Below are 27,109 nucleotides of genomic sequence, written 5' to 3' on the forward strand. Positions count from 1 at the left end.
AGTTTTCTTCTTTACAAATATTTCTGCTACCTCATTAGTTCTGAACAGCACAACTTGAAGCTGTCTTCATCATCTCAAAAACATCTTGCTACTAAGCTGTTAAGCCATGCTTCCCTTTTCATGACATGAATGTTAAAAAGTTGTAAACAAGCTTCCAAAGGATCAACAGCAGTTTTTTCATGCAGGATATATTAATTTGTTGTGTAATATTCCTTTTATGTCAACTGCAGTAATTCCCTGTGCTTAAGCATAAATAGCTTTTTATGTGTGTTTGTCTGAAGTGACAGCAAGTTGCCAGAGATGTTATCAGACACAATGCATGAGGATCAGGAAAGCCACTGCGTTGTGACTGCAGGTATTAAAAATGTAGGGGAAGATATATGATTAGAAGCTGAGTACTATTGGTAGGTTTCTCCCAGAGTTTGTAAGTGTTCAGGGGGAATGTGGAAAATAAAGTATTTGCAATTTAGACTAGCAGTTTCTGAAACACCACAGAGCAGTATCAGCTCGTTGGGTTTTAGTCACAAAATGCAAACAGGTGTATTTGGTGTAAAAGACTGAATGCTGTTCCCACTGCAACCACATGGTTCTGCGTGATGATGATGAATGAGGTCAGGACCCAGGAAGTGCTAAGTGCCTGGGTCTGTATATCTAGTTACAATGTGATTATTTTAACTGCATCTCTTTAATATCAGCATTGCGCTGTGCCACCAGAGTCCAATTTAAAACCTGTAGCGGAATACTCCTGAAATGACTCATTGGTGAACATCTTTCTGAAAAGCGAATAGACCGTTCAGAGTCCTGAGCAGTAGAACATGACACTGGCAGCATGTACCGTGAAGGGGCCTTTCATCTCAGCTTATACCCCTTGATATCTAAATAGCAGCAGAAGTTTGCTTGAAGCTACAGTGCTTTTTCTAGCTATTCACCCAGGAAGATCCCAAGAGCCTTATTAGAGCTGCGAGCTAATAGGAGAAAATAAGTGCAAGGAAATTATAGCTGGAACCTTAGAGTCTTAGGGGTCTACACAATCATCTCAGACAGAGGGTGCCACATGGATTCCCTCCCACCAGAGGGAAATACAAGCGAACGCGTAGGTTCTAATTTTGCCCAGAAAGTCCACTGGTGTGAAACAGAACATTCCTCTGTCCCTCAGTGTGGATGGGAAATCGATCTCCATGTGATCTTTTAACTCTAAGTAGCGGTCTCTAATCTGATCCTGGAAATGGTGCTCATACTGATCCCTTGGGAGGCTGTCGGATGAAACAGTGGCAAGCAGTGACTGAGAGATTATGCCTTTGAGGGAAGGGAGCAGTATGAGGATTTGTGTTCAAAAGTGTATCATTTCTCACTTCAGACACGTTAATTATTCTTTTGTGGGGTTTGACGCCATTGATTTCAGTAGTGTAAGTCCTGTCAACTGTAATGAAAGAGGATTTGGGCCTCTGTCAGCAGCTTGTTGTCTTTGTGTATGTGTGTGTATGTATGCAGTTGACTGACAGATATGTTGTGTATGCTTTGGAGACAGCAAATTCATGAAATTGGGTTTGTCTGAATTGGTGTTTCGAGTCTATTGTTTATGTGGAAAAGAGTATGTGCGATGTTAATGTCAAGTGTAGGTGTTAGGCACTGTTACTATAGGAACTCACCAGTCTGCTCTGTAATAAGCAGATCTAACTCATAGTGTGTGAACAGGAATCTTCAAATTCTGCTGTGTAACAAAGCCTCTGAGCTTTCTGTGTGGTTTCATAGCAAGTACCCCTCATTCCAACTTTGGAAACAGTTCCAATAACACCAGAGCCAAATGCGGCTTTCCTTAGCAGTGATGGACTAGACGAGCAGTAAGAGCAAAAAGAGAACACCCCAGCAGACAGGGAAGTCACCCACGAGATGGTTGGGCTTTCAAAAGCAATAATAAAGTTATGTTTATTCTCTTCTTTTTTTAAAATAAAAAAAAAAAATTAAAAAAAGGTAATCTGTCCATAGGTCTAGTATTTGCCCAGGTAGGTGATCTCCCCAAAAGTACACACTAGGAGGACATTTCTGACAAGACTGTGTACCGGTGGTGAGGCCAACACAGCGTAATAGCTGCGTCCTTCAGAGAGATTTTTGTAGGCACCGCTTCACAGCAGTGTAGTGTGGGGCTGTTCCTCCTAGCATCCTGGGAGACTGTGCCAGGGTAGACCCCACCACGGCAAAATTGTATTCCTTTTAGCAATATAATTTAGTAGGTAGAACTGGCCATGTGACAAGTAATAAGCCACAATTGCAAAGTGTGAGCCCTGTAAAGAGAGAGTAGAAATATAAAAGCCAAAACAAAGGAGGTTAGTGACTATCTCACAAATTTGCTGTAGCAGCTAGCCTTGTCTACTACTAGACTTCAGTGATGTTTCAAACCTGGCCCCAAGTCAGGGCATGAGAGGGACTATCCTTGGAAGCTCTCTTTATTTAGAACCACTGCAAGAAAAGAAGGAATGAGAGCTGCCTTTTTTTGTTTGTTATTTTTAAAATCTGAGTCCCTGTTGCAAGGCAGTAAGATGAGCAAATGGCTCTTGCACCTGGCAAGTTACCATCAGCAATTATTGCAACGCTTAGTGTCTTTCTGCCACCAGCAGAAGTCTCTTTGCTCCCTTTCATGTCACAGATTTCAGTGTTCTTATGGGGATGCTACAATTAAAGCCACAAGATTTAGTGCTCTAATTCTCTTTTGTTTGCAACAAAAGGGAGAGACAGAGGATGATAGATGTGGCTGGGTTTTTGTTTTTCTTTTACTGACCAGCAAAAATACTGTGTGTATATATAACTGTGACAACAACAGAGTTTGTTTAAACTCATCAAACCATTCCGTTAGTAACTGGATTAAAGGCTATTATTTCCCATAAAGGAATCTTACTAAAAAAAAAATGCTGCAACTACATTTCACTCCTCTCTGTTTACAAACCTCGACATCTGAGCAGGCTGTACCTTATGTATTTCTATTTGTTTCTTTCAGTACAAATGTCTTCTAGTTTTAGAGATGTCATTAACGTAATGCCAATGTCAAGAACACTGTTTTTGACAAGTATGTCAAAAATGCTGCGTATGATAAATGTGTGTATGGGAGGGAAACATGGTGGTTGACAGAAATCCACGTTTCATTTTTAGCCCTTCCATTATTACCCTGTATGTGACCTGAGATGAATTGCCAAATCAGACTTTTTCAAAGGGGACATCTGTGAGCATGAGTGCAATTCCCCTATTTTAAACTGGCATCTGACAGTGAGACATGCAAATCTGAGCTCCTGACCCTCAGTTCATGGAGAGAAATGGGAACCACCAACGGACAATTCACCAGATCCATTTTAGGATGAGGTGGACTACCACAGGAGCTCAGAGTGGCTGGTTTGCACCTTGTGGTCCACAGCTTAGGCACCGAGGTGAAGGTGAGCAGGATCAATTCGTGGCCCCTCTACAGGATTTCTTAGACACCGTGGATCTCAGCTGAGCCATGCTCAGTGATGTGGAAGATTATTCCTCTGAAGATTCAACCTTGGTATTTTCAAAAACAAGCTGCTGCTCCTGCTAAAATTCATGCACACTTAAAAAAAGGTTTAAATTACAGCCCTGTTGAGCCTTAGTTTCTCTCTCTCTGAAATTAAACTGTTCATCAGACCTGCATGTTTTAAGTCTTAACAGACAGGCTTTATTAATGGACGCTCCAGGAAATGAAATCTCGTTGTCTTGATTATCTGACCAGTCTTGCTAGAATCTGTGGAATATCACAATTTTTCTTGCTTCAACGGTTGGTCCCTTTCATTTACCTAACTGCACCTTTCATTTACCAACTACACACCCCAGTGTGCTTGCTCTGTGGACAAATTGGTAAATTGGTCAGCTGCCAAAAGGGAGCAATTTGACTTCCCTGAAATGAGCAACAATGCAATGAAAATACATTACCTCTGTCCCACTGGACATGCCTCAGATTGTATTGAAATAGAATTAGGCCAAGGTAGTCAATGTATTGGATAATAATGAAATGTTTAATGTGGATTAGCTGCATATAAAATTAATACATTAGAATGAATTGCTGAAGAAATAAAATTATGTCAGGGCTTTATCCTGACTCTAATGACTTAAAAATGCTGCACTCTTCTGTTTATAGGAGAGCAAAAGTAAAGCTATTGAATTTGTGTTCTTTATTTGGGTGAGAGAAATAAATATAAAGTATTATTTTTTTTTAAAGTGTGTATATATACATATCAGAGCTGTCAAATCAGGATCCCACTGAACCAAGGCCATAATGTTTGGGTCTGGACCACACCTGAGAGGTTACAGACATGGGGGTGAAGTCCAGGAAGAATAGATACATGAAAGCAAGAATCTAAACCTAAAACTCCTTAATCATCTGCCTGGACTTAACTTTGGAAGTCTCTTGGTTGATTGAGTTTTATTGTTACTGTTTATTATTTTTCCCTGCCCTGAATATTTATGGCTTTTTCCACTTTATGCCTTTTCTTCTGGGAGGTAAATCTAAATATAATCTTTGTTTTGGACCATCCAAAGGTGAGTTGAAATGTTGCCTGCCTGGGAATATCTTAATGGGTTTAATACAAAATGGGCAAATTTTCCAAACTAGTTGGCAAACATAGTCTTTGACTGGGAGGTATGGAAGGGCTGCAGAGTGAGCTGCAGCATAAAAATTACAAGTATTCATCTGCACTTGGTGAAGCTTTTGGGGTTTTTTGTTCTTAAAGCTTTCTTGTTGCCTCATCTGTTCTAGGTTCATTTCTGTTTCTCAATGCATCAGAGAGGCCAAGCCCCGTCATCCTGAGCCCTTGGCTGAGAAGCAGCAGTGACCAATGCATAGTTCAAGTGGCTGTTTATAAGTTTTACCAGCAGAGTGGAGAATATATTGCTCACGTCCTTCCCATTGACGAAAGCAGCAGTGAAATCTTATCAGTGGAGAGTGCAGAGAAACATGGGTAAGTCTCATCCTCTCATTTGACTCACAGCTTGAGCTGAGAAGAATCACACGATTGTGTAGCAATACAGCCACATAATGCATGCTGCACATCTACTAAGGGGAGCAGGACACCACACCGAGTAGATGTTTGTCTTGCATGGGTCTAAATTATTGTAGAAGCTGGAGATTGGTGCTTATTTTATTATACAAAGCATCAGCAAACTACTGGATCCATGTAACAGTGAGTCTGTACGTCAACATCATCTTTATTCTCAGTGCTTGCAAGTACAGACATAGTCTGGATACTCATCCTAAGTTTAAAGCTTTTCTGTCTAATTTGCTCTATCTGATTTCTTTTTACTGCTTCTTTACCCAAGTATACTATTGGGCTTAGAATATCTACTGAGTCTTTGCAGTTTCATGTGTCCACATACTTTTTAAGTTTTGTCTTGCATTTGTGTTTTTTTCAATGCCGTCTCTTGTCAATAAAGCAGTTCAGAGCTACTGCCAGAGGAGGAAAGCTTTTGATCTTTCAAGGGTGCAGCTGTTTGAAATGTTTTATCCTCTTTGTGCAATTAATCTTAATTGTTGATGGTGTCCTAATTTGTCAAACTTCCTGTGCATTCTTTTAAATTTTGGTTAGCAGCAAAACAGCAGGAGCTGAACACGTAAGTGTTCACTATTAGTGGAGTAACTTAGAATTGAATTTAGATATATGTAAGGCTAATGTTCTACCTGTTCTATATACTGGGGTTTTTTATTTTTATTTTTTACTTCTGCTGTGAAATGTGTGTTAAGAAGCGTAATTTTTATTAAGCATCTCAAATGTTCTTTGTTTTGGTGTGATAGATCAGAGAGTTTCTAATAGCAAGTCCTGCTGGCTTGTGCTTGTAACAAGATGTGATTATCTGATTACTGTCTACAGCAAATTCTGTATTTTCCAGTAGCAAAAGGAGAATACGCAATAAAAAAACCTTACGGGAGATAACCTAACTCATAGAAACAGTTTGAATAGTTGTAATTCTCGTATAACACATGGCCTATAAAAGTGAGGAGGAGAGCTTGTGTGTGGATCTAGATCATACTTAGTTCCAGCAACATCATCCAAATTGTAAATTACTGTTGATGTCTGGGGAAAGGTAATTAGGGGAGCTGCAGCAGCTGTCTTCTTCCTTAGCTCTTTGCAAATGCTGTGCTCTGTGTCACAGCTAATAAACATGCTTTGTGCAAAGTGCCTCCTGCATTGGCAATGCTACTGTTCCTTGGCGCTTGCAGGGAATACTGTAAAATGCTTTGCTGTGCTGCATGGAGGAGCTCTAGCTTGGATCTGTGGGCAGGCAGAACTCACCAGGAGCACAGGCAACTGCCAAAGTAAGGAGCCTTGAAGGGAAGGGAAAGATCACTTTAACTACGATAACAAATGCCTACCTTTGCCATCTGCTGGAGACAATATGGACTACTCAGCTGTGCGTTGCAGATGGCAGATGGAGATTGTCACCACAGTAAAGAGGGTCTGTGCTTTTAAAGAAGGTGGTTTTGGTTATAGCTTGGCTATCCCATACGCTTGCAAGAAGTGTAGCTTACTCCCCAGCAGCATTTCTGTGGCACGTAGGGTAGTAAGGATGTGCCTGTGGCTTTCATGGTTTTGTATGGCTGACTCCTTGGTACTCTGTGTGCTATAAAACTTCACAGCTGGAGCAACTGGCTGGTTCATTTTTCCCCCTCTGGTCTTGTCTCTTCACTGTGAGAGGTAGTAGCTCTTCCCCCAGCTCAGCAATATAGAAAGGCTCTGATATTGTGCCCACATAAATGTCACATAGGGATAGTTAAGTATCTACGCACAGACAGCAGCCACAGATGATAGGGTAGCAGTTTGTTATCATTTGCCCTGAACCTTCATTCCAGAATTTATGAGTGCTCCTCTGCCCTTTGTTTGGAGCAGTAATATTTGATTATCCCAGCTCTGATAACAAAACATGCAAATCTCACTTTTATAAAAATCTTCTTTTCTTTAAATAGCAATCAAGAATAGCTGATTGGAAGTCAAGAATAATTCAGTAAAGTTCTTAAATGAACTAGCAATCCTACAGTGGAAATCTGTTCTGTTTACTATTTTATTTTGTCTTGGAAATTGCAAAGAATTGTATTGTTTTGTAATGAATTATTTCACCATGCTATAACCAAATGATTTATAAAATTTTATAAGGATTTTAGCTCTGAGCACAAGGTAATTGAATTCCTCAGTGATGAGCCTGTGCTAGAAATAAAAACACTTTAGTTTCACAGGTGACACTTCTTTGATTCTATTCGCTTTATATATTGTTTTGCAAACAAGAGGTGTAAAGCGTGCGTAGTTCCCAGTGACTTGTATGTGCAATGTATGCCATTGCTTAAAACCAAGCTCACAGCAGGAAGAGTATGTTTTATTGAAACAAATGCACCTGAAGGGTGGTAAAGCAGTAGATTAATTCCAGGGTGGATTTTCTCATATCTTGAACTATGTACAGTGTCAGTATCTTTTTATCCTCCCCCTTTTTTTTTTTCAACTGCATAACCTGAATTACATATCTTACAAGGTCTTCACAGTTCACCTACATTTACAAGAGAAAAAAGTAGATGCTGTCAGGCATTACCATTTCGTTCAGGGTGAAACCAAGCAAGCAAAGGTTTTGGTTGACAGCACTTGGAGCTGATTTTAAGTAGAATATATGTAAAGCTATGAAATTTTATTAGTCAGGTAGAGACACATAGCACCCAATATTTATTTGTTACCAGGGTTCAACCATGTTGTCTTTGTGTGCAAAATACCAGGTGTGATTTTGATGGATACTCAGCACGCATAAAGACTCAAAGGCAGAACTAGTGATGTTCTGTTTGCTCCTCTGGTCTCATTCTCTTTAGAAAAAAATAGCCCAAGCCTGTGGACTAGAGTTGTACCAATTCCATAATGAGGCATATTCATTACAGAAGTTGTTGTGTGGAAGACGCATATTTGTTTTATTTTCTTACTGGACATATTTCACTGCAGCTGATCTATTGCACGTAGGAAGAAAGGTAGCTAATTTAAGATGCATTACATAGCAGTAGGATAGGGCAGATGGAACAGACTTCGGGAAGAATATGCCAGAAGTGGTAGCTGTGAATGGTTCCCGAGTGATGAAACACCAGAGGCTGGCAAACGGATGCTTGTTTTGTATTATACAGAAACTTTGCCAAATACAATAATAACTTTTCTACATACTATTTCCAACACCACTCAGAAGATAATTATGTCCTCGTTTATCAGTTCAACAGAATTATATATTTTTTTTCAAGAGCAGAAAGATCTTACTCTGTATTTAAACCATGGATTTTGGAACACTTTTGGTTAGACCTTCTCTAATTTAGTTCCTAAGCAATCAGTAGGACTCCTCTATGGGGAACAACACATTACTATATTCTACTAGAATTAGATTTGTTGCATGATAGAGTTTCTAGATGATCTGACTTTGTGGATGTGTTTTTGGTATGGTTAGTCTCTTCTGGCATCTCTTGAGATTCTGTTGTGTTTTACAAGCACCTGCAAATGATACAGGGAGAGAATCAGTGCAGTGCTATCGATCCTTTGTAATGCCAAAAGAGTTGTTACAGTTCCTGCCATGGAGCACAGCACTTTCTGATTTATCCCAAATGCCACAAGATGTGGGTACTGTCTTTTGCTGTTTTTCTGCTCCCATGGTACTGTATACAATCCTTTCTTGTTGCTATTTAATGGACTTCCTTTTTTGTGTTACTGGAGATGAGGAGGCAGCAAGTACATTTACCTAGCATATTGGTTATTTAGCAAAGCAGAGTTACTGCCACAATTTGAATGTTGACTTCTGGGTGCTTGTCAGACTGTCACTGTGGCCACTGATTTCATTTCACCTCTTATTTGTTTTCCCATCTGTTAAATTTATAATTATCAAGCTAGTAAGATTGTAAATGTGCCTGGCAGAATGGGGAAAACACAAAGGAAAACTTGTCAACAAGGTCAGAGTTTGTAATACAGGATTGATTTTTTTATTTCTTTTGATCTGTGTATTTCAGAGAAGTTAGAGTTGGGCAAGGACAAAAATATCATTGTTCATTTTAATTACCATTATTATTTTACATCTCTACCTGCAGTATTAATGGTAAGTTGCAGTATTATATACTATATATCAAACCAAACTTTTTAATAAGCCTATAGCAAATGACAGCATAACTTCAATTTGGTCTTTCATTGCAGACCTCTCTCCTCACTAATTCCATAATCATGTTATTGTCCCAAAAAATAATGTAACAAGTGGATCTTAATACTGTTCACATGACTGAAGGTAATTGAGGCCTTCCTGAAGAGCCTTGTTCAGATGTAGATTCAAAAGATAAGATTTGAACTACTGGACTGAGTTCCCTTCTGACATCTATCCCACATTTCCTGCGCGAATTGGGCACACAGCCTGTTCTGTCATGTTGCTGCTTTTTCTCTATAGAAAAGAGCAGGGTAGTTTCTCTTAGATATTTTTCTGTGTCTTTTTAGACTGTAATTGCTTTTTGTTAGTGGGAGTTTGTCTCTGCCTACAAATCCTTGCACCACTTTAGAGGCAAAGGGAGGTTGAGGCTGTGGCACTGACAGATCAACATCATCTGTTCTGTCACCCCACACTTAGGGAATGTGGACTGTAGAATCCCTGCATAGAATTGTTGGTACTGAACTACACATCTTTTGACTTAAGCATACCTATACAAACCACATAAAATGACTTTGCAAGTCATGTGTGATTTTTGAGCTGTGAGTAGGACCTCTAGACTAGTCTAGAGCCTTAACCAAACTTGAGATTCATCTGAAGACTTTTGTGTAAATATGTGAAGTAAACGGTGTCTCTTAAATAAAACCTGAGATCCGAACATGCATGCATGAGCAAGGAAGCCATAAAATACTACTACTCCCTATAGCCAGTACTTTAGTAGGTACATGTATATTTCTGCACAGGGCACTTCAAACAGAGAAAGAGCACCTGTTTTTGAAGGTTACTACAAATCATGATAGGCTATTCCCGTTCTGGCATCTACAACTTCACTCAAGATTGATTGCATTGATAGATTTCAAGAAAAATAAATGAAGGAATCACTAGCATCTGTCACATTTGACCTTGGGGATTGAAGTCTGAAGGTTATTTCTTGTACTAGTGTTGTTCCTTTTCTTGTTCTTTTTTTTTCTTGTCTCTTTTTTTTTTTTTATTTCTTTCCAATAGCTTCACTAATCTGTCTCACAGACCATGGGCTTAGTAGAAGGAATTTACCTTCTTGGAACCCTTTAACCTTAAAAGTACATTTCTCAGGTTAGTGGTAATATGAATTTGCTTGGCTTTTTTTGTGGATGGGGTTTTTTTCCCTCTTCTCCTTGAAAAAACACTTTACTAAGTTCAAGCCTTTGTTTTGCAAATGCCTGGACTACGACGTAAAAACAACAAAGACCAACGTGTGTGTATTTGGGGTACTTCATATGGGCACTTAAACTCATTTTTAGGCATCAAAATATGTCTCAAAAATTTACAGCACGTTTTACTCTCAGAGAATTCTAAATCAGGAGTTTAAGTCTTTCAGTCTAAACTATACATTTGAGAAATTCAGGTAATCCAGGAAAATAATCTGGATTTATGGATTCATTAGAAACTAAGCTCTCCTGCCTTGGTGGCCAGGCACCACTAATCCTTACTTTTGGAGAGGAAACTTCAGTTGTTCTAGGCAGAAAATTAGCACTTAAACTTTTCCTGTGCTGGTATCCACTAGCCAACTTTTAGTCCCTTTTAGTCTGTCAAATTAAATGCAAAGAAAGAAAAAGGGGGGGTGGGGGGTGGGGGGGTGTAAAGATGTTGGTGTCTCTTTTCCCCCTTCCCTTTTCAAAAGATTCTGTCCTTGATACCTGTGAAGAATCAGCCCTTTTCATAGCAGATGCTTGTATTTGGAAAGAAGTTTTTCATCTCCACCTAATAAAACCTTGGTTCTTTCAGTACCTCAAGTCTAGATCTGAATAAAGCTTTAGTTGTTGCTTGTGGCACCTTGAGGAGTTCATTGCCAGTTTGTTTTCAGTGGATAAGGAGATTTAAATCAAAACCCTTCAGAATATGTAAGGTGAAATGGAGCCCTTCAAACCTTCATGAAACAGTATGAACCTGATACAAATATACAGACATGATACAGACATACAAATGTCTGCAGATGTGGAAAGATTGTTTTCCCATTCCACTTGAGCGTGTAGATTTTGTCACTTTAGCACTAGAGGTAGGTACATGTCTGTACACTTCTGCTTTAAACTTTTTAGTGGTTTTGCTGCTGCTGAAGTGCTATATTATCTCTTGAGATAAACTTGGATCCTTTTTGTAGCTTTATGCAGCATTGGTTTGCTTTAGAGCATGCCTTATTTTTGCATGTAACCTCAAGTACAACAAAGCAGTAGCTTCAAACTGCTCCAGAAGGATTTACTGTATTGTCAATTGAGATTGGACTGTAGTAGTTTATTTCCTCTTACAGACATGTATATGGAAGCGAACTATTTATTACAAAGAATGATATATTAATATTACCAGAAACTGAATTTTGAGTGCCATTCACTATTGTGGTATATCATATTGTGAAGCAGCAATATTGTATGACCTCTTGAACCAACCAAAGCCAACCAAGTTCAGTAATGAGTAATTGCAATTACTTTTTTTTTTTTTTAGCAGTTGATTACTGTCCCAATCAAAATTATTGGAAATAGGTTTGGGGCGGGGGGGGGGGGGAAGTGCTCTTTCTTGTCTTCTAATACATGTTATCAGCCAGTTATTAGGTGGCAGTGCTGCCTTTTATTGATGTTTGCCAGATCCAAATGCAAACAGGAAGGCCAAAGTTGTGTAGTCTACTTCCAATTACAATTATAAAAAAGGACAGGGGAAAAAAAGCCATTTTAAAGTTGAAATAAAAGTAGCAAATGAGGAAAATTTCTGTCAGACATATCAAAATTTTGGCTTACTACAGAAGCAAATTACTTAATGTGTAGAGAATGGAACAGTAGAAGAAAAATAAAATTATTTTTCAGGGTAGGAGTTCAGTTTTACGGATACCTAGTGGAGTAGCTTTTTCTGCTGCTTTTAACATAGTGCTGAACACACTGTAGCAGAGGAGGGCTAAGGTGGTGAGCTGGATGCCCAGTGTTCATTGGCACAAGGATCCCTGTGGCTTCCCAAAAAATCGCAGCACCTGTCGGTGACCTCCTTGGGCTCTGGGAGCTGCTTCTGTGCATGAAACCCCAGAGGCTGGCACATCTAACCCTGTAGAAATGATGCCAGACTGACCACGGTAACAGAGTTGGGGTACCCTTAAAAGTGGCTGGTTTGGGTATTTGTTCTTTTGAAACCAAAGATTCCTTAATATAAATTATCTCTTACGTGGCTGAAAGAATTTCTTCAGACCACTCTGAGCAACCTAATCCAACTTTTATACTGTCCAAATCCTGGGTACACAAATTTGTTGTCTTAAACTTTTATACGTTGGGTCCTTCAGAATTATTTGCAGGCTGCTCTTTTCTGGTCGTTAAGCTATTCTCACTTTCCAAAGTCTAGGTTGTTCCCCCCCCCCCCCCCCCCCCCCCCTTCTCTCATTGCTTTAACTTGTTTCCCTTGTTTTATAGGTCTCTTGTTTTCCTCTCTACCTGAGGCTTCTACTTCAGTTCTTAAAAGTCATCTGAGACTAATCTTTACAGCCCCATGTTGATGCTAGCCCATGTTGCACTTCCTATCAGTGTAGACATGCCAGGATGAATTTCAGTTTCCTAAAATCTAAACAAACAAACATACCGCCACACACACACACACACACCACCCAGCCTCCTCTTCCCAAGCATACACACACACACTTCATTTTGTCTTTTCTCTTCTTTTCTTTTTTCTTTTCTTTTCTCTTTTTTCTTTTCTCTTTCTTTTCTTTTCTTTTCTCTTTTCTTTTCTTTTCTTTTCTTTTCTTTTCTTTTCTTTTCTTTTCTTTTCTTTTCTTTTCTTTTTTCTTTTCTTTTTCTTTTCTCTTTTCTTTTCTTTTTTCTTTTCTCTATTCTTTTTCTCTCTTTTCTTTTTTCTCTCTTTTCTCTTTTCTCTTTTCTCTTTTTTCCCTTTTCTCTCTTTTCTTTTCTTTTCTTTTCTTTTCTTTTCTTTTCTTTTCTTTTCTTTTCTTTTCTTTTCTTTTCTTTTCTTTTCGTTTCGTTTCGTTTTCGTTTTCGTTTTCGTTTTCTTCGTTTAGGTGTCCCTTCTGCTATATGGATTGCAAGCGGTCTCTTTAGGATCCTTTGCTACATAGCATCCAAGTACAGTTTCCCACAGCCAAAATGCTTCCAACATTTGTTTCCAGAGACTAGGCAATACACCTCATTAATATTGCCAGCCTTGTTTCTAGTTATTTTTCTGCTCCCCTCAAGCTAAGCTCTCTATCATTCTGCTGTTGGCAAAGTTTTATAACTAGCCTGCGGTATAATTGCTTTCTGTATCTCCTACTTATTTTTGACCTTAAAAACCTTCTGAGTTCTGTGCAACCTCCTCTGTGGCTGCCCCACCTTGGAGCGTGGTTTTGTCATTGTGCACAATTTCCTTGGGGCTTTCCTTGCTAATGCTTAAGAATCTCCTTCTCATCCAAGGCAAATCTACCCTGTCGTAGTAAGCACTATATAGGACTTACAAGGTAGTATTCCTCCCTTCAAATTCAGAGAGAAAATTAACTAGGTGCTGATAACCTTGCAAGACTTAAAAATCATGTCCTTGACCCGTCCAGCTGCTAAGAGTGTTAGTGTAGTGGTAATGCAGTTGATTCTGCATTCTAAGCCAGGTTCTCAGGTATCGCTCTTAAATTACCTCAGTTCTGTTTCATGACTTGCACCACAGGGTTCAAGTCCAGTAGGGCAGCTTTGCACCTTTTGTTTAAAGAACATTGTCTATATGGCTGCCTCACCAAAAATGGTGCCCGTTATTCTCAAGTGCTGGTAAATCAGGTGTTTTCCACTCAAGAAAGAAGAAAGAGAACTCTGATAAAGTTGACCACTAACTTACAATTTACTTCTGCATATTAAAAAGAAATCAAAGATTTATTCAACAGAATTTGCAAGTTAATTCTCAATAAACTCCCAACTGGAAAATTCAAACAAATGAAGGCTAAGAAACTATTTAGATTCTGATGCTTGCTGCAGTGGCAGAGGAGGAGGCTTGGGGTTATTTTCAGTGATCAGGAAAAGTACTGAACAGGGCTTCATTCCGCAGGAATACAGTGAGGACTGCAGTATTTGACACCAGTATGAAGCACTTCGCAGAGCTTTTCATTTAAAACTCGTGTACTGTATTTGTTAACTAGTATTGCTAATACCTGAAAGCATTTTTCTGTCATTTTTCTGTCAAATAGCTACCTTTGTTTGCCTTGCAATTTTATCATTTTCTATGGCACATGTCTGGTACAGTAGAAATTATATTTCTGTAACAAAATACCGACTGTCTCAAGGGCTCTTTTGTCCTGGCAGTGGCACACCGTTAATATCAGCAACTAGTCTGGCAAAAACATGGTTTTGGCTTGACAGCAACACCAAAGGCACAGGTTTCAGACAGGGTTGTCAGATCTGCTTTGTACACTGCTTTATATAGCGTATTTCTTGACTTGTGCGTTGTGGCAGAAGGCTTTTCCACACACTGTGCTGGATAATGCTTGTTCTTAAAATGAATCAATATAGCGAAGCCATGAATGTTCGTGGGTTGCACAGTAGCATTTTGGTATCTTGTATACAGAAATAAACAGTCCTCCTCATCGCATTTGGAAGTACTTGCCTTTTCCCTACCTTTTTTGCAAGGATTGTGTTCATCTGTTTTTCTTTATGGACATTGAGTTCTCTGAGTCACTGAGTAAAGTTGCCAGCTCTTTATAAACGCCAGTCCATAACCTTATATTTGTTGCCTCCTATATCAGGCTGACTAAATATGATTTTCTATTGGAAATAGCAGCAGTGAAGTTTGTTTACTGAATGTAATTGGAGCTTTTCCTGATCATCCTTGGCTTGGCTTGCCATTCATGCTGATGGATTGAGGCCACAAAGACGTATAATAAAGTGCCTTTTGACAAGACAAAGCTATTCTAATCTGGGACTTGAACCAGCAGCACCATCTGCCATCCTTGATGAACTTCGCACGAGCATAAGACTGCAGATCTGCACAAGTCTAAATCTTTCACGAGGCAATGAAGTTTTTATGACTCTGCTTCATCTAGCAAGGAACACAAGCAGTAGAGTAAATGAGACAAACTGAGCTATCTCTCATATTCAGATCGGTGGCCAGTTATTATGATGCCTTTATAACAGAACAAAATTACACTAAGGGGAAGATTTTATCAAAATATTTACACTGAAGTACTTTTTAATAAAGAAGCCAAATAATCTGATTGTCTTCAGCAGAAGAAAAATACAAAGTGTAGAAAAACTTTCCCTGTGCAGTGTGCTTGCTAGAGGTGTTAAGATAACTTGAGTTAGAAGATTGCTATCAGTACCTTAAGTGCAATGGATGACCTGATTATTTTTAGGATGTTAAACATCCTAAGAATGTCTAGCTAAATGTACTACCACACCAGAAAATAAAAACGTGAGATGATCCATCTGGATATTGTCTTAGTTTGAATGGAGACAGCGTTCTCAAATCTAGCAACTGTTTTTTGCATCTCTGTTCCTTTCCCTTCTAAATGCCTGGCTTTCAGGAGGCTGTGGTGTGGGAAGTGTGGGCTATTGCTTTTGACAATTCAGATCCATATCAAAACCATGATGATTGCAATTTGTTATTATTACATGCTAGATGAGCTATTCAGAGGCTCATTTCTTAGAGGTCTCTAGATTAACATCTGACACAAGTTGATTTCCTTTTTTTTTAAACCAGTTGTCTGGGAACTTGGGCTTCTTTCATTCCGTTAGGCAATTTCTCCAGGTCAAGGCTGGGGCACGTATCTGGACTGTTTGAAAGGGAATTGACTCTGCTCTTGCTATTTCTGTTTTAGATAGGGGATTTTGATTGCCAGTATCAAGGCAGTTGCAGTTGACAGTGCCTAGTAAAACAGCCCCTCTCAAACAATGAGAGAGACCATCAACTTCAATGTTTATCAATAATCAGACCACCATCAATTTTTAAATGTTTTTTTTTCAAGAACATCTTGCTTTCTTTTCACTTATTGCTTGCCGCCAGTATTCTATTACAAAAGGAAAAAAAATCCTTTATCATTTTACTAACGCCTTCCCTTAATAATTTGAAAACAGGAAGAGTGGTGTTGTCTTTGACAACAGAATTTCTGTCTTTCCATCAGATCTTTTCTCTCTTCTCACTTATTCCCAGGGCTCACTTGTTCCCTGCTCCCTCTATCTCAACATATCTTCCCTTCTAGTTTTGTCTTCCAGGCTTTTCTTCTAAACATGCTTTCCAGCTCCTCAACAGGTCTCGTTCTCTCTCTCCTTTCATCTTCACTCCCTGTCTCTTGCTCCCGTCCTGTTTGCCTTTGACTCAGGTATTTTTCTTCTTCACATGTTCTGGGTCCAAAGGCTGGGGGGGAGGCACAGAGCAGCTTATTTTGTGTGCCCAGGTCTGGTACTGCCTGCTGCAGCCCAGGGTGAGCGCTGGACACCTCCCCTTGTGCAATTCAGCTGCCACTTCTGGAGGGAAATCTCTGCCAAGAGGACACAAACATCAGCCTGTTAGAGGCTTGCAAACTAGCCTCATTGAGGTGAACTTTCACAGAAAGGGCCACACAAATGAAGCAAGTGATGCTATAGCTCTCCAGCAGCGCTTTCAGCAAATGATCTGAAGGACTCTTAAGACCTTCAGAAAACATTAAGACCCTGCTGAAGTAGGTGGTACTATACAGATGGACACAATCAAGCATTAAAGAGATATTATGGCAGATCATTAGCGAGGTTGGTATTCAACAGAAGTGCAGCTGAGTGGCAGTGCATTTATGTCATTATTTTTACTAGAAGAGTGCTGGTTTTAATGAAGAGAAATAATGTTGATGTCTGAGTTTTCCGAGTCAAAAGAATTGATTCCAGCAGAGATGTTAATGTGTGTCTCCTTCACCTCAGGTGAGTGGCCTAGCACTGTTTGGGGAGCAGGCATTAATCCGCTGAATTTCAGCGTATGCACGAAATTAGATTCTGCATTTGTTGCAATGCAGAAACACTTGTAGGGGCAAAGAAAAGAGGAAAAAAATATTAATTATTCATAGGCTAGGAAAATTCTAGCTCTGTACCTTCTCCCGAGTCCTTTACTTCATAATGAGCAGCACATGGCAGATACATTTCTACCCTGCAGGGGACAGGCATTGCACATATTCTTTCCATGTTCTCTTTCCCATGCCCCTCCCAGCTCTCTTTGTTGCATTAATTCTTCCCAATCCTAAGACATGGATGTCTTTTTCTAACTGAATTGTGAACATTTCTTTCTCAAATTAATCACTACCCAATCCCAATTTCATGTGCCTTTGATGCCTGGTTTTAATTGCCGTAAAGTAGAAAGCTTCAATGAGCAGAGAAATTAAAATTGCAAAATCCTGATGGCTTTTTTTTAGTTATTTGCCTCCACAGTCAACTTCAGTAGTATGGTTTTTTGGTTGTTTTTTTTCTTTTTATTTTAAGCGAGTGAATGTCTTATTAGTTTTCCATTTCTGACAGAGCCGCAGGCTTAACTGCAATAAACAGGCTACATTTTAGCTCCAGAACATTGGAACGTGTTCTGCGTTGCCTACGTTCTGGGAGACATGTTGCAAGTCCGTGAAATGAGCTCTCCCTTTTTTTGGAAGCTGGACTCTACTTAGGAAGGAAACTGCTGTTTGGAAAGATGGAAACCCGTAGTACGTAAAGGAGTCTCAGGGATGTCATGGAGGGGGCAAAAGCGGGAATGAAGCACGTTGTATCCAACTGAAAAGCCAGAAGTAATATAGGACAATCGCATGATTTCTTTTATCCAGAAATTGTATCTTCCATGAAATCAGAAGTTGTCATGGGAAAAGTTCAATTTTGATTAAGTGTTTTCCCTTAGGGTGAGCTAGATGAAATATTGGTTTCTTGGACTGACCCCAAATACCTTCTTAGCTATCTGTTCAGCATTACAGTGGGTGTCATTTTGCTGCCTTAGTTCACATGCAACAAAGTTTGTATGTCCTTTTTCACAGGGATTGTTCTTTATCCCTCTGATGAGACAGCATGTCTCCTCCAGCCATGACGTGGCATGCCATGGAAATTGCATGACTTGAGGAGCATCATCATGAGTGCTGATGGGACAACTCTTTATACAAGGAATAACGACACCATTTGAGTGTCCATGTGTGACTGTGCCATACAGCAGTATGGCACCATAAGGGAGTGCAACTGAATGATGAACTGACTCTGAGAGAAATACTGCAGGTCAGCTATATAAAGCAAAGTAAAACATGCTGATGAATGATTATCCACATTTTGCTTTAAAAATGCAACTGTGATGCTACTTTACAAATCGTTTGGGTTTTTTTAACTTAATGAAGTGTAATAACAAAGCCAAAGGGTCCCATGTTTTCTCAGACTTTAAAGTTACTTTGTGGAGAAAAATCACCTTGGTGTGGGACAAGTTTATTAATTATTGAGTGAAAAAGAAGTGATCTGTCAAATTGCTAGAAATTTATTGCCTTTTACTGACTTGTTTTGTTTCTAGGACTGATATGACTGCTTTTTCCCAGTATTGACTTTTTCTTAATGACTTCTGCTTGTAGTCTTCTGTAATAATTTATGCCATGATCATGCTCAGTTATTATCTACTGACTGATAATAGAGTTTGTTTTACAAATGACATTCATTGTAATGTAACTGATCAGTACTGGCACAGCAAGCGGTGGTAATAACTTCTGCAGGTTAATGTCATTCTTTACTCAGCTGTTGCTCAATTACCCATCAGAAAGTATCGTGTTCCTTGCTTGTGACAGCCCTAGTGAGAGTGGTTTGATTTGGGTTTTTTTTTTTTCAGTGTTTAGGTGTAAAATGGATTTTGATGCCTTTTTACCTCTGAAAAGTATTTTAAACATTCTCTTGGAAAGTTCGGGATGTTCTTGAGGGGCAAAGAGATAGCCTTTATTGACAGTCTTTTTATTCAGAGTTACCCTTTTTGACCAGAATAGTTATGCAGTTGAAGATCCACAGGTTGTCTTTGTAAGGAAGAAAATTTGGCAATGAGGCAAATGGTTTTGGTTATCCTGTTGATTTGAAATCCTTATGTTCCTGAAAACTGGAGATATCAAACACCATAAAAATTTGTTGTTCACAGCTCATGTAGCCCAGAAGCCTCTCTAGTCTTGTCTCTGTGCCACTCCCTGGACTTACTGAGCTATGTTTGATGTTTGCTCTTTTCTGTATATGATATGCCCGGTTTTCTTCCTCATCGTGTCTCTCCCTCACATGTGCATTAAACTATATACAGGAACTCGCCTTTTGTCTCCCACACCCTAAAAAGTTACTGTTTTCTCTCTCTTTCTCTTTTTGCTTGACTTTATATGGAATGAGGGATTTTTTGTTTATGGGCTGGTCATTGCTTGTGCACGTAATTTGTGTGTGTGTGAGAGAGAGAGAGACACACACGTGGGCATGCACACATATCTTTTGCTTTCTGACTCTGTTTCAACAGTCTGGTACTGTATCTTCTTACATCTTTCATCCTGGAATGACTGCTGAAGGTTGGCTTTGCTGATCCTTATTCCCTTTTGGAAAAGCCATCAGTATTATGCAAGTCACATCCATCTACTAAGTAATGCAATTCTAAAATTATTTTTTAATGGTGTAGAAGAGGCATAAGCTCAATATGTTTTAAACCACAGAAGGAGAAGGAAGGGAGGGAGTGTTCCTCCAGCTCATTAATAAGAATGAGAATGAGAAATGGAAACAGCTTCCTAGTCATTTACTATTTGCTCCAAAGTAAATCTATCTAAATATTAGTGCACTGATGATAGTAAAAAAAGGGGGGTCGTGGGGGAGGCAGGAAAAAAGCCTTGTCATTAGCTTGTCACGCTCTGTAGCAAGGTACATGGGAGACCAAAGATATATGTACTGTGGCATTTCTGTAATGAAAACTTGAGCAATAAAAGTAGTTTCTGCTATGTTCTGGAAAAGGAACTCTCAGAGGAAACACATTAACAGTATTTCACATTACAAATTATTATTGCATATTCAGCTATTGTTTCAAATGAGAATTGTGTGTATTACAGGGTGAGGGAAGAAAGATACAGTTAGTATTTCTTCTGTAAGCGGAATTAAGATTTTATGCATCTGGCTATATCAGTTCTACTCTATAAATTTAAGTTAATACTTTCACAGAATGATGAGTCGGTTGTCCCTAGGATACTTGGTGGACTTACACATGTAGTTCAGGTTACACTAATAGTGGCTGAATATGTGAATCTCTTCTCTTTCACTGTGCTTAAATGGAAGAAGGTATTCCAGTGTGAAAATGAGACTTGCTGGATATATCTAGTAAAGAGTGGTCCCCCACATTGAATTTACAGACCTCATGTTGTAGAAGTTGTATATTACCAGATAACAGTATTTGTGGTCTGAGTGCAAATTGCATTTTTCCCACCATGCCTAAAAATTTTAAAGTAATTAAATGCTTTGTCTCATCCACTCCCCTCTCTCCACCCAGGAGAGGTATGTGTTTGGAAAGCTGGTTATTTTCATTACCTTCTTACACTGTAATTAATTTTAGGACCTTGCACAGGAGGTCACAGTTGTCTTCTTAAGAGTTTGGAAGAAAGTTTAAAATATCATTGAGAGTTTCTGTATTAACATGTTGCTAGCAGAAAGCTATTTCTGTGTTGTTAGAATGCTGATTTTCTCCTTCCTCCTCTAGCCTCCTTCCTAGAGGAAGAAGTGTCCCTTCTTCACCTTCACCTACCATCCTCCTTTGACTGGAGAGCCAAGCGGTCCACTACTTGGCTCCCTTTATGCTCCCAAGAAACAGCCTCCAGCTCTTCTCTCTGAGCTGTGTTTAGTTGGCTCTGACTGCATACCTCAGTTTCCATTTTCTGATTTCTGAATGAAATTATTGATATGTACTTGCACTTTGGAGTTTGGCTTCAAATATGTGTGAAAGTGAGAGAGAGAGAAATTATTTTTCTTAGTGTGTTAGTTTCTGGGTGTATAAATTCAAAAGTCTTAGAGACGACAGTTGTTCCAAAAGTAGTGTGCCGCCAAAGTTCCTAGTTCTTTGTTTGCCCCATTAAGCTGCAGAAAACTGAGTCTGGGGGGAACTGGGTCCTATTTCCAGTTTCTGCACTAGCTTATATAAAAGGCGGGAGGAAGACATAGTGTTTTATTTTAAGGTTCTTCAGTTTGGCAGACTGTGAGGCTGGCCTAAGATTAGATGGGGTCAAAGTAACATCTTAACACTTGGACTGACAAATCACTCTGAACTTACAGAAGACCTAGGCTGATATTAGCAGAAATCAAGAGATGCAGTTAACATTGGTTTTGTTCTACTGTTACAATTACTGCTTTCTGGAAACACTCCAGTGTCTTACTGTGCTCACCTTTGTTGTGGCCTGGCAGAATGGGATGCTGGACGTAGTTGCCTTGGAGAAGGCTGCAAAGAAGCACTGCATAAAGCTTGCCTTTTAAGTCTTATGTACTGTTCACATTTGTGCCTCAGTGATGTTGTATCAAGACAGTAGGATGTCTAATCCATATCAGCAACACCATTCCTTCATTTAATTTACATTAAACTTACGTTAACAGTATCATTAACATCTTAGTGATATTATAGCATAGCCTTATCAGTGTATTCTCAAAATGCTTCTTGTTGAAAGAGATTTGCAAAGTACTTTATTGCTAGCCAGAAATGGTTCTAGCAAACCAGTGAAACACTCTCTAATTAAATGAAAGTAGTTAATTTTCCTTTTTCTTCCATTGAGATTGAAAGCCACAGCGGCACCCCCAGATATCCTGTCTCTATACTCAAAATGACAGTGAATTTTTTTCCTCTTCACAATCACCTGGCAGAGGATCTGAGCCACTCAATTTACTTGCAGTCCCACATGCTGTCAAGATACAAGCCCCAAAAGTTCTGGAGAAATGAGGGTGAGGCACTGTTGCAGAATCAGTAACTCAAGTGTTGATTTGCCATGAGGTTGCCCATCCAATGTAGGTTAATCTTGGAGCTCAGGTGTGAATGAGGACATCTTAATTAGCACTGCACTGAAGACATACTGTGACAAAACTATGTAATTTAATTTTGTAGAGGAAATGTGGCTGCACAATCTATGATGCAAGTACAGCATATTACACAGGTGCTTATCAGTGTCCAGCTGACTAGAAATAAAGCAGCTTCACTCAGAAAATAATCTAAGAAAGGTTTTTGTATTTCCCCCTTTGTTTCCTTCAGTATTTCTAATGTTTTGAAATTCAGTTTTTCCTGTGGTGTTCATCATTCCCAAAAAACAGAGACACCAAAGTGGGTTTGTTATGAATACCCTGCCGTTTCTTTTAAAATTGCTCTTCCGTGACCATTTGTAGTAGTAAACGTGTTTATAATTATATTTGTAGGAAACACACATGGAGCAGGAACAATCTGAATCAAAACAAACTGATTTTAAAAAATCAAATCGCTGCTGAAAACATACTTGTTGCTATCTTCCGTAGATGTCAAGTACAGCTGCTGTAAGGCTGAATTCAGCAATGTGTGTAAAACACTTAAAGAGGCTGGCAACTGGAGGAGTGTCATCAGGTGTGCATAGCATCAGTTAAGTGGAGCATGAGGTTTTTAATGTTTAGAAAAATGGTTATCTTATGGTATATGTCTTCAACAAGGTAGCATCAGGCCTTTTCACTGCCCATTTCAAGCCCTCTTGATTATGAATCTGTCCGTAGAGTTTAGTATTTTTTCAGTCAAGTCTTAAATCATCAGCCAGGAGTGCAGCCATGGTTTAGATGTATTTCACTTCCCTAATATGCTTTGCAATATGTAGAATCGGGGGCTGCATCTATGGAGTCTTTTTACATCTTTCTGTTTTAATGTATGCAACATGTGGCAGATAAGTTTGGTGAAAGAAATACATGGAAATATCTCACCTACCTAAATGTCACACCCCCTCTTTTTTTTTTAAGCAAAATGGGAAATTGTGCCCAGATCTCCCTTGCAATTTTTATCTTCTAAGTGAAATTTCAGAAAGTAAATTTCAATACATCAATTTCAAGCAGCAACAGTCAGACAAGTAAATTGTGGATATAGATGATGATTTTAGGTACTCCAAATGCTGGCTGCTAGTAAACCGTATCCTGGGGGTGGGAGGTGATAGTGTGAGAAGTTCACTAAGGCAGAAAGACAAACTGCTAGAGGAACAAAGAAGTTATGCTAATATATAACATGGTTTAGCCATATCTAATTTAATATTAGATATTAATACTATTAATATTTAATGCTTTGCACTTCAGCAACACCTTTCAGGTAAAAATCTGCAGGACTTTATCAAATAATAAGGTTTTTTATGACATCTTTTCTGCTATCTTACAGATAGCTGATTAGAAGACAAGCAACATTAAGGGACTGTTCACAACTCTGTATTCAGAGCCCAGCAGTTCTGTGTCACAGTTGTGTGTGGTGGTGTTAGGCTTCTTCATTTTTGAGCCACTGTCCTGCTGAATGCTTGCTCTGAACCTTGAAGAATTTTTGTCATCATATTGTTTATACTGCTCTTTTTTTTTTTTGTTCTCTGTGAGTGCTGTTTCTTCATCACACAGCCGTAATCAGGATCCCAACCTTCAGCTCTCCAAGTGCTAAAACCAAATTTTGTAATGAGAGATTTTATGGCTTTAGTCTGATAAAATAGAGCAACAGATGGAATCACTTCACTATTCACGATGAACTGTTGCCCAGAGCAGGTATGGTATCTTAAAATATCTTCCAGAGTTTATTGGGAAATAGGAACAGACACATTTGTCTGCATGACGTGAAACCTGGCCTAATTCTGAATATTGGGCAAAGCGTGACATTTGTAGATATTCCGAAATGTTTGATTCCTAGAGAGAGAGTATAGTACTCTGCACCACCACCGAGGCTGGAGGTGTTTTGTGCCTTCAGACAGACTAGAAGAGGCTGGAAGACCTGCCTGTGAGAATTTCGTATTTGAGTATTATTATCCATCTATGTTGCTATAGTGAATGTAATCCCTTCAACAAACTGTCAGTGGTGGTGGAGGACTCTTGCCAGGTCTGAATACAGGTTGCCAGCACTAGTCAGTATGGTGACATGGATAGAATATTTTCCTATTAGTTGAAAACGCTCACTTGACCTGCTGGGATGTGCTCTTCCTAGCATTGTTCATAAACTTTGCTGTTGCCTTGCATGAAAAGATGGTAGTCTTCAGATGTAAATACCTGATAGTTTTACAGCATAGGGAGGGTTAGGTCAGGCTTGGGACCACTGGCTAGCCCTGTGTCCCTGTTCTTCCCTTTTGTACTCCTCTTTCTCCTAGCGCAGGGAATCTTTTTTTCCCCGTCAGAATAACAAATAAAACTCAGTAATTAAAATTAAGAGATCAATGCTAAACATTCTCTGCATAGTCTCTGCTGCTATAAAGACTGTAAGATTAACCCAAATCTCTACTCTTTATAACAGCTATTGACATTCATCTCTCTCAGAAGTTGTTGATATAAGTGCCAGATCAATCCAGGTTTCCTTGAGTAGGACAAGTGGCAGGAAAGCCCTGTTCTGGAAAGACAGGCAATACCAGTGGTGCAGACGTACAGTTGTAAAGAATGAAATTTTGAAGTCTGCTGAGCTCTCTTTTTATTCTTTAGCTCTTTTTCACTCACTCACTATTATCAGCTTTCTAGTTCAGCATGATACGTAAGCGGAAGTTGAATCTTCACAGTGCAGAGTGCTGGTGTTGAAAACTTTCATATCCTTAAGTTACATACAGTTTCTTCAAATTTCAAGTGGTCTTTGGAAATTCATTCATTCATTGCTCCTGACTGAATCAGTGGAGATGTGTCCACTTGTAACCTGCTAAATTAGGTATCCTTCCTTTCTACCACTTCCTTTCTTGTTTCCAGCATATAGTGTGCAGATCTCCCACATGGCATTCAATCAGAAATGCATGCAGCAATTTTGGAGGGTATTTAGCTTTCTGTATTACATTCTGCAGGCTGCCAACATCTTGCGACAGATCCAAGCACACAGGTGGTAGGATTGTGTTGATATTCAATATGGCTTGCCGTTTTCCCATGTGGACTTGGAGAGTTGGCCAAACACAGGCTAGATCAGATCTTTCTTGGTCTAATATTGTGTTTCCAGGAGTGGAATACACTTTTCAAAAAAACTTTGCAGTAAGTTGATGCTGGATTATCTGCTCTTCTACATCTTAGATTTTATCCTATTTTTTTTACCCTAGTATTTTCTACAGCTAGAAACTGCTTTAGGCTTTGAAAGAATTAGGTTAATAAAAGAACATCGTAGGAAAGTTTTCATTTGTAAGAAATGAATTAATGACCTTTAATTGTTTTATGTTGCAACAAAGCCAACACCTTTTCAAGTGTTAGGTGTGTGTTTCCTTGTCAGGCCCTTCTCTTCTGTCCTGCAGAACAGTCTGGGATATATCCTGGCGCATACAGTAGACCCACAGCCTAGACCACTCGCTTCCCCATGAGTATCAGCCTTGAGATACTGTTCTGTCTGGCCCGTAGCTGGGATTTGCCTATTCTAGTGGTGTTCGGGGTGAGGTGAGTATTGATCCCTCTTTCTGCTAACAAATTCCTCCATGAAATGAAAAACTTTTTTGAGATAGAAGTATAACTGGGATTGGTATATTTCTATCAAAAAATTTTGTTCCATTACATTTTCATTTTCAGATGAAAACATCTTTAGCCAGAAAATTCCCATCAGTGTCGTCTTAACAAATTCTTCTTAATAATTTTAACATTAGATGCTATTACAAAGATCTAGTCCTTTTCTGATCAGGTAGTTTTAATGCCATGTATTACAACCGACAGCTTCTTCATTAGCGTTACTTGTCTCCCAGCTTGTAATGTTTAGAAGTATGAATAATCATCATTACTGTGGAAGGAGGCTTTGAGTTGTGACAACTGTTATAGCTGTGTGTTGGTTTTATGAGGAGTCAGTAAATGTCTGCGCAAGTGAGTTAACAGCTTAATCTGCTCCCTTTCTCCCAACATGACTCACTAGAGCATTTCTGTATGCACTGCTGTCACCTCTCTTCCCAGTTGCTGCTTGATTGACATTAGTCTCTTTGAGCTCTCTGTACATGTGTTACCCTCTCTGTACCATACAACTTTTGGCATGGTGCTGATGCCGCCAGCTTTTAGATTCTCATGTGAGATTCCCCTGCAAGAGGATCTGACTCATAGACCCCTCCTGAGATCCATTTAACACACTGAATTAAATTCAAGTAGCTCTTGATGCTTGTTAGCATCTTCTGTCTGACTGACTGGGATCTTACTCCTTAGTCTTGAGATTGTTTGTAATATTAGATGTGTACATGGTATATCACAGATTTATGCCACTCCAGGGTCCCAATTGCTTTTTATTTTGGGGTGGTTTTTTTGCTGTGTCTCCATGAAGAGCAACAGAATATGTGGTCTCACTTTACAGTGTGTCCTTAGTTTGCAAATGTTTCTCTGCTTGCTTTCTTAGCAATTCATCCTTTTGTAATAATATATTGTGCTCTCAGATTTGTGTACAAGCAATGCATTCCAGTGTCATTGAGCTGGGAAGAGAGCGAAGGTCTGTGTCCAGCTCAGCTGTTGACCTGCTAGATGATCCTGAGCAAGGCTTTTTATCTTGATTTCCTCAGCCTTGAGGAACATTAGGACCTTGTTAAAGAATATGTGGTGTTGGACCACCCAAAGTATAAACATTTGGTTGCAATGTCTTTTGGAAATGTTTGAGTGCTCACATGAAGTTTTGAAGCCCTAGTTAGGAGTTACTTTCTTTTTTTCACGGAAATCATAGTCATGAGGTGCCGTAAACCACATCTTTGTATCTGCTAAGTCTTCCTGAATTTTTGGTTGGCCACCTAGCAATGCCATTGGGGATTTTCACACCACTTCCACAAGCTCCAATCTCACTGTCCATTGACTGTTTCAAGGGCTTAGCTTCCTTA

The 27,109-nt window shown here is 39.2% G+C and overlaps 1 protein-coding gene across 1 annotated transcript in view; it reads left to right on the top strand.

Annotated features, from left to right (window-relative positions):
- ALK (ALK receptor tyrosine kinase) overlaps positions 1–27,109 on the top strand; it is a 328,254-nt gene that overhangs the window by 148,107 nt on the left and 153,038 nt on the right. The window contains exon 4 of the mRNA XM_076334726.1: positions 4,760–4,961. Within this exon, the coding sequence (XP_076190841.1) occupies positions 4,760–4,961 (202 nt within the window). The remainder of the gene's footprint in view (positions 1–4,759; positions 4,962–27,109) is intronic.

This window comes from Aptenodytes patagonicus, chromosome 3 (assembly GCF_965638725.1).
Source record: "Aptenodytes patagonicus chromosome 3, bAptPat1.pri.cur, whole genome shotgun sequence".
In the NCBI taxonomy this organism is placed as follows: domain Eukaryota; kingdom Metazoa; phylum Chordata; class Aves; order Sphenisciformes; family Spheniscidae; genus Aptenodytes; species Aptenodytes patagonicus.